General features: G+C 44.6%; 1 protein-coding gene across 1 annotated transcript in view; it reads left to right on the top strand.

The window, feature by feature from the left end:
• The window catches only part of Ptpro (protein tyrosine phosphatase receptor type O), a 198,918-nt gene extending 184,797 nt beyond the window's left edge, over window positions 1–14,121 (top strand). The window contains exons 22-26 of the mRNA XM_035448717.1: window positions 82–216; window positions 490–612; window positions 5,097–5,251; window positions 7,993–8,128; window positions 14,017–14,121. Coding sequence (XP_035304608.1) covers window positions 82–216; window positions 490–612; window positions 5,097–5,251; window positions 7,993–8,128; window positions 14,017–14,121 — 654 coding nt within the window. The remainder of the gene's footprint in view (window positions 1–81; window positions 217–489; window positions 613–5,096; window positions 5,252–7,992; window positions 8,129–14,016) is intronic.
• The last annotated feature ends 574 nt before the right edge of the window (window positions 14,122–14,695 follow it).

Genomic DNA, 14,695 nt, shown 5'->3' with positions numbered 1-14,695 from the left:
AATAGGTCAGCTGTCCTCACAGGCCTGGAACGACCAACGGCATTTGCTGGTGAAGTGTTAACACTGTTTCTCTTCTTTCAGGGATACAACTCACCACAGGAGTACATCGCCACGCAGGGACCACTGCCGGAAACCAGAAACGACTTCTGGAAGATGGTCCTACAGCAGAAGTCTCCTATCATTGTCATGCTCACCCAGTGCAACGAGAAAAGGAGGGTGTGTAGCTGTGTGCTTGTGTGCCTGTTGGCCATGGCTGCCCCACTCACACCCCATTCAGGCCCTGGATGCTGTGTCCAGTCCGAGAAGCAACTGTACTAGCCTGGTTTTCACCCTCACCCCCTGGCTGCATGTTTCTTCTGAAATGAGGGTCACTGCTGCCCTTTGATCAGCTCATACCCTATTCTTCCCTGGCTTCTTTGTTTGCTTGCTTGCTTGTTTTTTGTTTTGTTTTGTTTTGTTTTGTTTTTAATCGTATTATTTTTGCCTCAGGTAAAATGTGACCACTACTGGCCATTCACAGAAGAACCCATCACTTATGGAGATATCACCGTAGAGATGATCTCGGAGGATGAGCAGGACGACTGGGCCAGCAGACACTTCCGGATCAATTATGTAAGTTTTCGGCAGCTTCAGGGAGGGTGATCTCCAGTACCCCACACAGGGCCTGGAGAGCAAACCATCCCAATGTAAGGTTGAGAGCACTTCAGGCTCTGCCATGCTGCTACCTGCAAGAGACAAAAGTTCCGACGCAGCACAGTTTCTCCCCATCTTCATCCAGTGTGCTTTGGATGAAATGTTGTCTTCAAAGGCCAGGGGAGGTGAAAGAAAAGTCTGCATTGGTCTGTCTCAAACCTGCACGGCACTGCCAACCACAACTGGGAGGAAGGCATTCATTCTCGTCACTTGCATTACTCAGATAAGAGTAACTGCAAGATACGTGAGACACGGATACATTTCAAATTAAACATCAGGACTTTGTTCTGAGTTTCCATGTCTATCCCTCATTAATCATGATTCCATGTCTCTCTTAAAGTTGGGTAGAGTTCCAGAAAGATCTGTTTGCTGGTCCTGCTTTTGTCTCATTGACAAGTCTTTGAGGGCTGATGGGTGTCTGTGCTTGGTTCCAGTGCTCACATCAGCCAAAGTTATCCCATTTGCTGGGGGGTGGGGGTGGGGTGGAGCATATCACTAGTATGGTCTGCTTGGAAAGAGCTGTGTGTTGAGAACAAAATTTAACTGGAGAGTCCGCTTGCCTTGTTCTTTCCTGCACAGAAACGGCCCTTCCTAATGGCACCGAAGGGAGAGGGTGTGATGATTCATGTGGACCAGCCAAGCTCACCCCCTGCCCATTTCGTAAACCCCCTGAGCTAAGTGTAACATGTCTTTCTTAGGACTGCCAGCTCCCAAATAATGACACGGGGACTACTTATTGATTATGAAAGCTTGGTCTTAGCTTAGGCTTGTTCCCAATTAGATCTTAAAATTTAACCCATTTATATTAATCTGTGTCCTGCCACATGGCTCTTTACTTCTCCTCGGTAACATATGACCGACTTCTGTATCTCACTGGCAAATCCCCTGCCTCTCAGATTCTTCCCAGAATTCCCATTTCTGCCTGGAAATCCCAGCGATCCTCTCCTGCCTAGCCATTGGCTGTTCACCAACTTATTAAACCAAACAGAAGGTGCCTTAGGCAGATGAGGTAAAACAGTAAGACATCTTCACACAGTGTGATCAAATATCCCGCAACAGCTAAGAGCAGCTTCTCTGTTTTCAAATGTTAGGCGGACTGCAGACACAGCCGAGCAGTCTAATGCTTGGATGGTACACGCAAATCCCTGAGTTCTCCCTTCACAAAAATGAGTTGAAAGGATTGGGGAAAGTTAGGTAGTATTTCACATGGCATTGGCCACTCACAGACATAGTGGCACACACCAACCAGCCAGCACTCAGGAGGCTGAGGCAGAAGGACTTAGATATGAGGCTAGCTTTGACTGTACAATAAGACCCAGACCTCCAAGGAAAAAAACTTAAAGACTATTTCCGGTGAAATACTATATATCAATCATGTGAAATTCAAACTTCAGTGCTCATGGTGTTCTGTTGGATCACAGTCCACATTTATTTGTGTATTATCTATGACTGCCATGGAAACTGAATAGCTGTAATATCTAAAATTACTAAAATACCTACCCTGCCTTTTCCAGAAAATATACATATAAACAAAGGTTACCCATGGCAACAACAACAGAAGCACTCAGTTAACCGCCCACTGGTGCTTAGAAGTAACAAACCGGTTCTTATCTACTAGCTGTAAACAGTAGCTTTCTCTAGGGGTGAGGAAAAAAAAAATTCAGGTACACCCCTAGTGTGTGAGAGACAGGCTGCTTCATCCCGTCTCTCCTTTTGAAATGTCCAGTTCTTCCTTGTTCCCCAAGCAGGCTATTCAATTACTGTCACTCCTTTATGAGACCTCCCCATCCCCAGACTTTCAACTCCTTCCTGCCTGCCTCCAAGTGTCCCCGCCCCCCCTCCAGCTAACCACAATGCCTCTACAGTTTTCTTTCTTCACCTTTTCCTCCCCTCTCCCCCAGGAATACTGTTAGTTCCACCAGCAAGTGTTCTTTCTCCCTGGAATGAACAAATCTGAGAACGCGCTATTTCAAAACTAATAAAGCACTATCCAAGTCAATCGGCTTTCTACCAGCGGTGATATTTCACGACCTTAAGGCCATTTAAGCTGAGCTTGCTTTCTGGGCTGTTTCAGTGAGAAGGCCAGTGCAAATTGCTCAAGGGTAGAGAACAAATCTTTCCCCCTACGTTTGCATCTGGAGGGGGGGGCGGGGAATAGGGAGTACAATGTCGGGTCTGTTCTCGAGCCTGCTCCCTTTATGGGGAAGACTTACACAGATCACAGTGTGATCAATAACATGCTTCTTGTCCTTGGCCCTAAATGATGGCCCCATCTTTCCATGACAAGCACGTGAAACATTTTAGCACCAGAAATAAAGCCCCACACAGCAGCGTTTGTTTATAAGGCGGTTCAGAGGACACGAGCATCTGGTGGCAGGGTGCCCTCTTTAGGCAGTAAGCTGGCAGAACCTGAATTGGTCAGACAACACGGATCTGATCTAACCAAACAATTTTTCCCCTGAACTTTTTGTTTACATCCACCCTCCATTCTTTCTTCGCTCCACACTGAGATGTGTAAAGTTCCCGAGTATCTTCTCAACAAGACACAAATATATAAATGAGAATTTCAGAGGGAGACAGTTTAGAATAGCGGAGTCAGACAAAACAAAAGGGTTTTTTGTCGCGCGTGGGAATCAAGATTCGCTAGACCCAGCACAGGTTAAAAAGGTTTATTCAGAGATAACACTTACATACGAGGCAGGCGGCTGACATAGGCTCTGGGCTCCAAGGATCCTCCTAGGTCTGTCCCCAGGTCAGCAGCCAGAGAGGAAGCCACGCCTTCCCTAGTCAGCCTAAAACCTACCCTCCGGTGAGCACCTGTGACCACTCCCAAATAGGCGTGGTCAGCGCCACAGGTGCGTAGTTAGGTCTCTCACTACAGGTTTTCTCATTAAACAAGGAAACTGACTGTAACGCCAGATTGTTACTTCCTAGCACCCGGACGCTGGTGTGAATTAGTATCAACAAGTTACTTATTCCCTTAGACTCCGAGTCTTGCTATCAACCAAAAAAGCCTCTGCCAGTTCCGTGGTCCTGCTTGGGAGCTGTGAGGAGACCACTGGCAGTCTAGTGGCTTCCCTCCTTTTACATCCATTTATACTTTTTAGCAGATGACATATTCAGAGTGGCTGTATTGGAATATGAACATGGAAAAGCAATACTGTGATTAGCATGTGAGCAGAGCCAGCATGGCTTATGAGCCTTTCCAGACAAGCCAGGCTATCTAATTTGACACACCCATCGTGCTGCATATTTGCTATTCTGCCCAGTTCTGCGCAGTTTATCATGGAAGGGTTACTTTGTTGACATATTCCTTGAAGGAAACCATAAGGGAAGCCAGCAAGCATAGCGTCTTCACAGCCTGTGTGCCTGGAGCAAGAGCCTTTGAGTGCTTCATGCTGCCTGTAAGTGGCAGATGATCTTAGGTGCCAAATAGACGGTGGGTCTAGTTGACGTGATGGCATTGTTATCTCTGTAAATCTTACCATGTGTTTGCACCTGCTATTTATATACAATCTACTTATATAGATGCAAATTCTGCTTAAGACTGTTGGGTTTTGCTCTTTGCAATCCATTTCTCTATGCTACCTGAATATAAACTTGAGCCCCAAACCCTCTAAAGTTTTGCTAGAATATTCTATCCAGAGTGGATTGTAGAGTCTTTGCAAGTTTGAGGGGTGAACCAGATACTCGAGAAGGGCCTGATTTGGGAGCCAGCCTCACAGTTAACAAAGGAACAAATCATTCTTACAACTTACTGGAAACCAAAGGAAGTTGACCTTGAAGGCTCCCTACTGATGGCTGTGCAGCTAACTAAAAGGAAAGAAAGGTACCATGCACTTCAATCAAGTTCCCTAAGAATGCTGGGTCATGAATGGCACTGTAGTGCTGGCCCATTCCAAGGGAAAGGTGGATCTTTGCACGCTGGTGACAGTAACAATCTGTAGGATGCTTTGACACATGAATGTGACCTCTTGGGAATTTCCCAGGAAAGCTCATTGGTATCTAGATGAGGGACAAGTGGTTCCACTAGCATGGAACTGGGCTGGAAGAGAGCTCCAAGTAGCAACAGGAGTTTCCAAAATTCACTGGCCCGGCCTGAGGTAGCTTCTAAATGGCAGAGGCAGGATGTCAACCTGAGTCGACATACGCTCTTGTTCTTAGCTACTAGAGCTAAGAGCTAGTAGATACGGGTTAACCTCTGTCTCCATATTTTGAGGCTTTGTACAATTACAATTTCCCTTCAGGACCTGATTTGTACACGCAGGTGCTCAGAGATGGAAAGGGAAAGGTGGTGAAGAGGAGTAGAAAGTAGTCCCACCTCGATCTGCAATGGTCGCTCGGGCCACGCTAAGCGTAGATGAAGTGACTAATACGTGGTCGTTGGCATTTCTCCCCTACAGGCTGACGAGGCCCAGGATGTGATGCACTTTAACTACACGGCCTGGCCCGATCACGGTGTGCCTCCTGCAAATGCTGCCGAAAGCATCCTGCAGTTTGTATACATGGTCCGACAGCAAGCCACCAAGAGCAAAGGGCCCATGATCATCCACTGCAGGTAATCTGGCATTTCCTGCTGATTCCCTTCTCGACACTGTGACAAAAATATTTGACAATAGCTGCTCGAGAAGGTTGCCTTAGTTCAAGGGTTCAACCTGTCTCAGTGGGACATCGTGGTGGTAAGGGCTTAAGGAAGCCACAGGCAGGAGGCAGACAACGATGAATACTGGCGTGACCAGCGTTCTTGGTCTTATTCAAGCAGGGGCCGCTGTCCATGCAGTGTGGTGCTTGTCTTCAGGTCTGGTCTTCCCACCCGAGTCAACCTGTCTAGGAATGCCAGGACTTTGTCTCTAGGCCAGTGGTTCTTAACCTGTGAGTTGTGACCCCTTTGGGGGTTGAACAACCCTTCCACAGGATTGGATATCATATATCCTGCATATCATATACTTACATTAGAATTCATAATAGTAGCAAAATTACAGTTAGGAAGCAGCAATGAAACAATTTTATGGTTTTAAAGGGTCTCAGTATTATCAAGGTTGAGAACTATTGTCCTAGGTGAATCTGGATCCTGTTGACAACAATATTAATCATCACACAAACAATGGTTCTATAACACCTTGATCAGATTTAGTCATAAATTATGATTTTTTAAATCTGAACTTAATTGTTTTACTGCTTACTTATCATATTAGTTTGTAACTATAGCCTGTGGGAAATATTTTTTTAACTTGCTCTTTTATGAGATAGAATCTTACTTTGTAGCCCAGGCTAGCCTTAAACTTGCACTCATTCTCTTGCCTCAACTTCCTAAGTGCTGGGATCATAGGCATGTACGACTATGTTCAGGTTAAAATACATGCTATTGTCCCCATTTTGAAAGCAAAAGAACATGAGAACAGATAGATGCCAAGATTTACAAAAGTTCATTCAACTAGAGCAAAGAAATTAAGATTCAAATCTAGACATATGGGTCTCCAAAGGACGAGTACCATGTGACATCACCATTGAAATCCACAGTGGATATAGTGCAATAAATATTACTAGTTCAAATTTACAAAGCTTCTCATGGCTCAAAACAGTCTAAAAAGACTTAAGAGAAAGCAGGAGAAAGAAAACATAGAAGTATTTGGTATATGGATAAATGTGGTTACACTTCAGAATTGTATCTGTAAAATGGGACAAATGGCTCCTAACATTATTTTAAAGCACAGTTCATACTAATTCCCTGTGGGAAGCATTTCCTCTAGAGTAAACCTTGCCTTCCCACCAGTGAACACAAAATTCACCCCATGATGGTGTTATAAAATTGTTGTGCAGACTCAAGGCTTCTGGAGGGTGATGATGTTAAGGGGGGCATTAGCAACTATCCCATCATGAGAAAATACATCTTTAACCTGGGTTCCAGGACCTTGTCTTTATGAGCCATGATGTTGATGCCATGGTGTGTGTGTGTGTGTGTGTGTGTGTGTGTGTGTGTGTGTTTGTTCTCCTGTTGTATACATATTTGTGTGCATTATGTGTGTGCACTGTGTATGTGCATGTATGTGTGTACATTGCATGTGTGTACATTGCATGTGTGTTGTGTGTGTACATTGTATGTGTGTACATTGTATTGTGTTGTGTGTGTTCTTGTATGTATATATGCATTATGTATCTGCACGTGTGTGCATGTATCTATGTGTATTGTGTGTGTGTGTTTTGTAGTGTGCATTGTGTGTGTGTGTGCATTGTGTGTGAACATTCAGGGTCAGCAATGCTGCTGAGCTGCTAAGTTGCTGTTGAAGGAAAACGAAGTCCTTCTCATCTTCCCACCATAGACTTTCACGGTTTCAAAGCAGGTTGCTGAAAATGAGTTTCTTCTCAAAACAGTTCTCTGAGAATAAAGCTGCTTGCAGCTGTGGGGTCAAACATATACACTCCTTTCACAGATGCCAGGAGGTGCTGTTCTGGGTGTGACTTGACAGGATATTTAGTGGAGGATCATTTTGTCTGAGAAGCCCCAGAAGAGAAGAATTATCTAATAAAAAAAAATTAAATTGCTCAAGGCTTTTAGTTTTTGGATTTTTCCCCTAGCAAAAATCACATGTAAATTGGCTTCGACTGTCTTTTTGCCCAAAATGTGAGTGTAATTTAGGGCTTGGAAGCCTTGGCTCTCTGGGCGATTGGAAGAAGAAAAGTGCCAGCTTTGCTGCACAGATTTGGAGCCTATGTGGGGAGCTGGCAGCATCAGTCCACTTCTAGCCACACTCTGAGCACTGGGATCCAGGCACTGGGTGAGAAGGGCTTCGAGTCTTAGCTTTGGCTTTAAAGCAGTTATGGAAAGAATGGCTGGGAGACTCATGCAGATTTCTGGGTGATCCATGGAGTGTGCTGTAAAGCAGTCTCAGATGGGCGCTGACCATGTCTGTGGCCCTAGAGCTGGAGTTAGGCTTGTCAACTAAACATGTGAGCGGGGCTCTAGGATGACGTGTGAGGCTACCCCTGAGATGGAAGGCTGTTAATATGCATCACTACCTTAATGGAAGAAGGACTATCTCATCGGAGTGAGTGTTCAGGTCAGTGTCTTTACTTTCCCCAAAAAACAGAGGACCCAGGGCAGAAGTGGTGGAAAACCTTAACCTCTTTAAGAACAGTGATGCTCAAAAATATGACACCCAAACAACACCGACAAGCACTGCATTCTCAAGGCCCAGTTAAGTGGAAGGCACTGTCTATTAGCTCTAGGCATTTCCAGTTGGTTTCCAACAGTACAGAAGCCTGCTGTGGCTCACGCTCCATCTGAACCTTCTTTTGCAGTGCGGGTGTGGGACGAACAGGAACCTTCATTGCCCTGGACAGGCTCTTGCAGCACATTCGAGATCATGAATTTGTGGACATCTTAGGACTGGTGTCAGAAATGAGATCATACCGGATGTCAATGGTACAGACAGAGGTAGGAACTGAAGCAATGTGTATGCTTAAATTTGCTCTTGACTGATAAGCACCCATTATCTACTTTATGTTTTAATAGAGTTGTCACAATGATTTTACATCCATCTTTCCCATTTTCTTGCTGTGTATATTTCAAACTACCCCAGTTCAAAATAAATAGGTGTTAGCCTCTTAGAACGACATTGTGTATATGGTGACTGTTCTTGTTTTGGCTTCATCTGCCTTTTAGGGATATGGAGCCTGGAGATGTCTCTACAACAGAGTAAAAACCGTTTTGAGCAGTATGGAGTTCACTGAAGGTCACAGTCAATCTGGATAAGTGTCACCAAAGGGAAACTGTAGGACAGATATGATTGATTTATGCTTGATATGACAGGCTGGTCAATAAGTTCACCATTTTTTTCCTCCATGTGACTCTTTGACTCTATACCCTTTAGATGGTAACTCTTGGTTATAAGGTTTTAAGGTTTTAAAGTTTGGTTTTAAGGTTTGCCATTCCTTTAATGCAATGAATGGGTGGTGCACCCCAGAATTCCCCAGTGTTATTGACCAGTGTTCCCTCTGCCTCCTCTTCTCCCAAGTCCTTCCTTCTCTTGAAGCCTACTCAGCCAAGGCCAGCTCCAGGCAGCATTGGGCTGCCCACCACAACAGAGTGCATCTGTGTATGTGCAAAAACCCAAGTACAGTGGCTTCTTTATAATCCAAATCAGTGGTCTATAAGGTTACTCCGTGGCCTCAAGAACACAATAGCGCTTCCTGGAGGAGCCTGTGGGAGGAAAAAGCTTGTGGAATAGAACAAGGTCAATCAACCCTGACGTCTCTCTTACTGGATGTTTCTTTTTCATGTCTTGTTCTTCCTCCTGCAGCTTCTACCAAGCCCCACTAGGTGGCAGGATAACTCAAATAGCCTGGAGGGTAAAGGCAGAGTTTCCTCCAACATTGACTTTCTTATCCTTGTTTGCTTTTCTTCTCCCCTATCTTTCCAGCTCCATCTGAGCTAGGCTTGGCAGAGCCATTCGAATGCATTTGTTGCCGAGTTGCACCCAGGCCACAGTAGGTTGGAGTCAGTTGGACATCTTAATGACAGCTAGGAAGCAGAGCCTGGACAGGATCTTGTCCCTTTCAGAGAAGCTTCTTGTTGCAATAGATGGCAACTCATAGCTAATCAGGTTACAGGAGACTGCTTAGTGATCAGCCCTAAAGGGGAAGTCTATGTCTCGCATCCCATCCTCCAGAGGCTCAGGGATTGTCTTGAAAGAGGGGGCAGAAAGATGACAAGAGCCAGAGGCAGTAGATAACGATAAGGAGGCATTGTTTTCTGCATACAGCAGAGCGGTCGAAGCTATGAACGTGCAGCAATAGCAACAACAGACTCCAAACCTGTACAAAATCCCAGCACAGAGGAGGAGGTGGGCAATGGGGGACTGTTGACAATGGGTGGGTGACTTGGGGGAGAGGCAGTCAGTTTTCTGCAGAGATGCAGGGCCTGGGAAGCTACCCACAATCCAGTAATGTCCACACCCATGCACACGCAGGCAGCACTGATTTTTTTATACTCAGTGGGGAGAGGCGGGAAGGGAGGAAATGGGGGCTGGATCTGAGCCCGAACTTTTGGTTTTTAACTTCCATAAACACCCTAATATGCAATAAAATCATCTCCATTATATTATATGCAATATACATCTTACAAAACATATTCCTGTATGATATGTGTAAATCCCCAGACTTCAAAGGGCATCTTATTTTAAACATCTTGCTTGATGAATTATCCAACGTACTTCCTTGATTTAAACCTCTTTTAGCATTACAGGTGTTGACTCCAGACTGTTCCCTTTTGATTTTTCACAACGACAGAAGCTTAATTCACCTTCCAAAGCTACCTTTGTAGACACGGACCCTCCTGCCCACTCCCACTCCACTGTTTGTCTTCAGATCTGATAATCGGAGAAGCCAAACCAGCCTCCCGTGTGGGGCTTCCTACACGGCTAGGGAAATACTTTGTCTTCTCTCTTATTTTTGGCCCCAGTTCTAGGTGTCTGGCTTCCTTCTTTACAACTGCGTTTCTGGTCGACATCTACGTGAAAACAGTTGTTTGGAAGTCTGCTGTTCCTTTCCAGGAACTCGCTGGGAGATTCAAAGTAATGAAAGGGGCCCAGGGCTCTGGGTTTCCCTCCTTTCCAACTCCTGCAGCTTTGCCCCCGAGTTCCCTCAGCAGTCCACCATGGACACCTTCCACTTGTTTCTCTGTGCCTGTTTTATCCGTTACATCGAGAACATCTTGTTCTTACCATTTTTTACCTGTCTCTCTGTTCTTCCTGGTCCCGCCTGTATTTTTCAACGCGAGTCGATTTATCTCGCATTGTCCTTCGGCCCACTCACATCCAAACCCTGCTGCCTGATAATTTACTTGGTTAATAAGTAAAGAACAAAGAACAAAATGATTTTTCCTGCACTTGTCAATAAAGCATGCCAATCAAGAGGCCAAAATCCATCTCCAGCTGGGAGACGGTCTCTCTGTACAGACTCAACCCAGGAAATGAATAGCACATTCCTTCTCGTCTTTGGTTGTTAATTTTCTAACCTTCTCTGCACCTCCTACCTCCTTGATTCACCACACCATGCTCTTCCAGGAATAGCAAAAGTGACTAATTCAAGTAGCCATGTCCTTGGGGTCTCTCTGGAGATCAGTCCACTGGGTCCTGACCGTTTTCACTTGATTAGCCCATCGAAGGGCTTCTCCAACCTTGTGGAGAGATGGAACAGAGCCTGGGAGACCGCCAGAGCCTCAGCTTTAGGACCTCACAAGTCATTTCACCGCTCCAGGCTCTCGTTTCTCATTTCTCGAGTGTGGCTGACAATTCTCATGCATTGTCATAAAGAATATTGAGATAAGATGACAGGATCCATAGCAGAGCTTTGAGTCCATGATATGCGACCTACAGATGGCTGGGACTCCCTCCATCCTCCCCCTGTGCGCTGTTCTATTCTTAGCAAACATTTCACTTGTTTTCCTTCCTATCGCCTCTCTGGAGCTCACTTAGGGTCTTGCTTTGAGCAGATTGTCCTCACTATGGGCAGCCTGGCTTTCTCTGGGTCTTACGGATTTGTCCATAAATAGTCTTTTACTTACTTTTTCCTATGGGTTATGGTTTTGTCATTGTTCTCAATAATTTTGCTTGGTTTTGAATTTTGGGTGTTTTTTAAATTAGTATATACTAATTATACATAATAATTAGATGAATGATACATAATGATGAGTTTCATCATGGCGTTTGTAGGCACGTATCTAATGTACTTTGATCACATTCATCTACATCCATTACTCTCTTGCCCCACTCCCACTGGGTCCCTCCCTTCCTGGCTACATTCGCATCTTTGTACGTGTGTGTGTGTGTGTGTGTGTGTGTGTGTGTGTGTGTGTGTGTGATCCAATGAGTTTAATTAGAGTGTGTTTAAGAGCATGGGTGAAGGATTATTTACAGTAGCATAGCAACTCATCTGTGCCTGTACCATGGAGGAAAATGTGTTATGTTAGCTTTTGTTTTCGATACAAAGTTTGGCCAGTGGGCAGCCGTGGAGTGAGAGTCCAGACCGGAGCCCTGTCTATTCCCGGTGTTCACATAACACCAGAAATAATGGGGTGGTGTGTGAGGGCCTCTGTGGTGGCTCAGTTTGGTGAGGGTTATCATGACACAAGGGAATGAGTGGCTCAGTGTAGTGAGGGTTATCATGACACTAGGGAATGGGTGGCTCAGTGGAGTGAGGGTTATCATGACACAAGGGAAGGTGTTTTCTCCAAAGCTAATTCAGAACATGGAGGTGAGGCTCCAACCTGTCAGGACTTGAAGCATTTGCTTTCATCTTTCATGTTAGGTCATTTACATGAGGCTGTTTAAAACACCATGGCCACCTTGGCTGCACTTTATTTACGGGTAATGTTTAATTGTACTACCTATAATGAAACAGCTGGAGTAAGGAAGGAGAAAACCCAGGAAATTAACCCATTTCATGGCACAGAGATAACTAACCTTAACGTCTGGGGGGATTTTATTGTAGCTTTCAGTCATGTATAGCTACTCATTTGTGCTCACGTGTTACATACATATGTGTGTATTTCTTTCACACTGGATTTTCACAAAGCATATTAATATACATACATTCACATATATCACAAACTACCCAAAGCTCTTAAATTCCATTTCAAAGATGAATGTTTCTTTAGGTTGCTTTCTTATTTGTAAAACATTACATTTGTCTGCATTTTCCCATTGTCTGTGTCTGTTTATAAAGTACATAATCTGTTGAACATTAACTGTGGCTTTTGTCACTTTATACTATTATCTGTGTCCACACTATTATTAATTTTACCTCTCCAACAAAAAGAAGTGATAACTACCATAATAAGCTCAAAACTATCACTGAGTTTTCTTTTCCCCTTCTCTGGCTGTGCTGTTCATAGATGAAAACCACCATTTTAATTTACATTTTTTTTCCTTGGACTTTACTTTTTTGAGATACAATCTCATTGTGCAGCCCTGGCTGACACCCAGCTCTTGTTCCTCTTGCCTCAGCCTCCCTCTCTACTGCTGAGATGCCTGGCATGAGCCACCCCCACCCAACTACTTGGCCACTATTTACATATGTCTTAATATTCCCCCTATTTGCTTCAAAAAAATCACTTGAAAAACACAAACTGGTACAAATTAGGATGAGAAGACAGTTTCTCCCTCCCAGTGATGTTTTGTTTAGTGGTTATTTATTTGTACATGCTCCTGCTTTGGAAGACCTTCCGACGAATCTAACTCTTTGGTACTGTGGAGTAACTTTGAAAGCATCTCCCTTCCAATATGCTTCTCCCTTTTACCATTTTCACCCTAGAGGGCCTTGAAATGTGTATTTGTACTTTTTCTATTTATAATTTTAGGATCTCCTTTTCTAATATAATCAGAAAGGAATTAACCCAGCTTTCCCTTTCCGTTTTCACTGTTCACCTTAGACTTCTAGAGTTCATGCCAATGTACAATGAGGTAGGAATTCTTTGGCTTCCATAAACCATCATGGTTGCCCATCATGGCCTTCATCATTGTGCAGTGATAATCTACACCACACAGCGACTGCACCTTAGAAAGCTGGGGCTGGGTGCCTGAAATTTGCTGGGAGAGCAGTTCCGGAGATGTTATCATCACCAGAAGGAAAATGGCAACCGTGTGAGGTGACACCTGTTCAGTGACATGATTGATAACCATCTCACTATGTCTATCTGATCACCACATTTTGTATCTTATCCAAATATTACTTGACATACCTCAATAAAGATAGAGAAAGACATGAAAGACGTTCTGCTGCCTGGGGCATCAGAGGCGATGGCCCAGTGGATACAGGACTTCCTGTACACACCTAAGGACCTGAGTTTGGGTCCCCAGCACCCACATTAAAAGCAGGGCATTAGGGCAGTAGCCTATATTCCTAGTGCCAGGAGGCAGAGACAGGAGGATCCTTGGAGCTTGCTGGCTGGCTGGTCTTGCCAAATCACCAAGCATCACAAAAATAAGGTGGAGAATGACAGAGGAAGATATTTGATGTTGACTTCTGACCTCCACACACGTTTACATGCATGCACACATAGGACATGTACAGAGGCATGCGCGCGCGTGTGCACACACACACACACACACACACACACACACACACACGGAAGTGATGTTCTAGGATCTACCACTAATAAAATACCTTTAAAGTTCAGTCTCTTGGGTTTTCCAACTATAAAATTGTCTCTGTAAGGACATGAAAGTCGTTTCCTTTTGCACCAGAGGCTGCTTATCACCCGGTACGGGTGCCTCCTCTTCACACCCGCCCCACGCTGAGGCCTGCCTCTGTTGTCTGTCCTAGGAGCAGTACATTTTTATCCATCAGTGTGTGCAGCTGATGTGGCTGAGGAAGAAGCAACAGTTCTGCATCAGTGATGTCATCTACGAGAACGTCAGCAAGTCCTAGTTCTGAATCCGGAGCGGTAAGTAGAGAAACTCTTAGCATAAAGGGACTTGTGTCGTCTCTAGAGACACTCTTAGCATAAAGGGACTTGTGTTAACTCTAGAGAAGCTCTTAGCATAAAAGGACTTGTGTAGACTCTGACTTCATGTCAGCCTTCATGTCTCTGAAGCACACAGGAGTGGCCACAGGAAGTCACAAATACCAATCGCATATTCTGTGTCACATAGTTGGCTTGAAACTTCAGTGCCTCCTTGGGGTCACAGCAACAAAGGAAACCTCTGAAGTCCATGGTTATTTTTCCCACTACTCAGAACCTTTCATTATTCTGGTATTGGATTTCTCTCTGCCACTTAGAGACACTGCATTCCATCTCTACCCAGACAACTGTACAAATGTGCTGATTACAAGAGTTATAAGCTGGAGTGAGGACCCCCAAAAGAGTTTGAATTGGAGTGGATACACCCCAAAAGAAAAACAATATTGACCACAGAGCCTTGGGATTATGGGTCCTGAAAATTCCTTGGCTTCCCTTACTGTGTGAGCAGCTATTTGGGAGGGTCAATGAAACATTAGTGAC

The sequence above is a fragment of the Cricetulus griseus genome, chromosome 8 (assembly GCF_003668045.3).
Source record: "Cricetulus griseus strain 17A/GY chromosome 8, alternate assembly CriGri-PICRH-1.0, whole genome shotgun sequence".
Classification (NCBI taxonomy): domain Eukaryota; kingdom Metazoa; phylum Chordata; class Mammalia; order Rodentia; family Cricetidae; genus Cricetulus; species Cricetulus griseus.
Note: the sequence above shows the minus strand (reverse complement) of the source record. Positions and strands in the feature narration are given on the sequence as shown.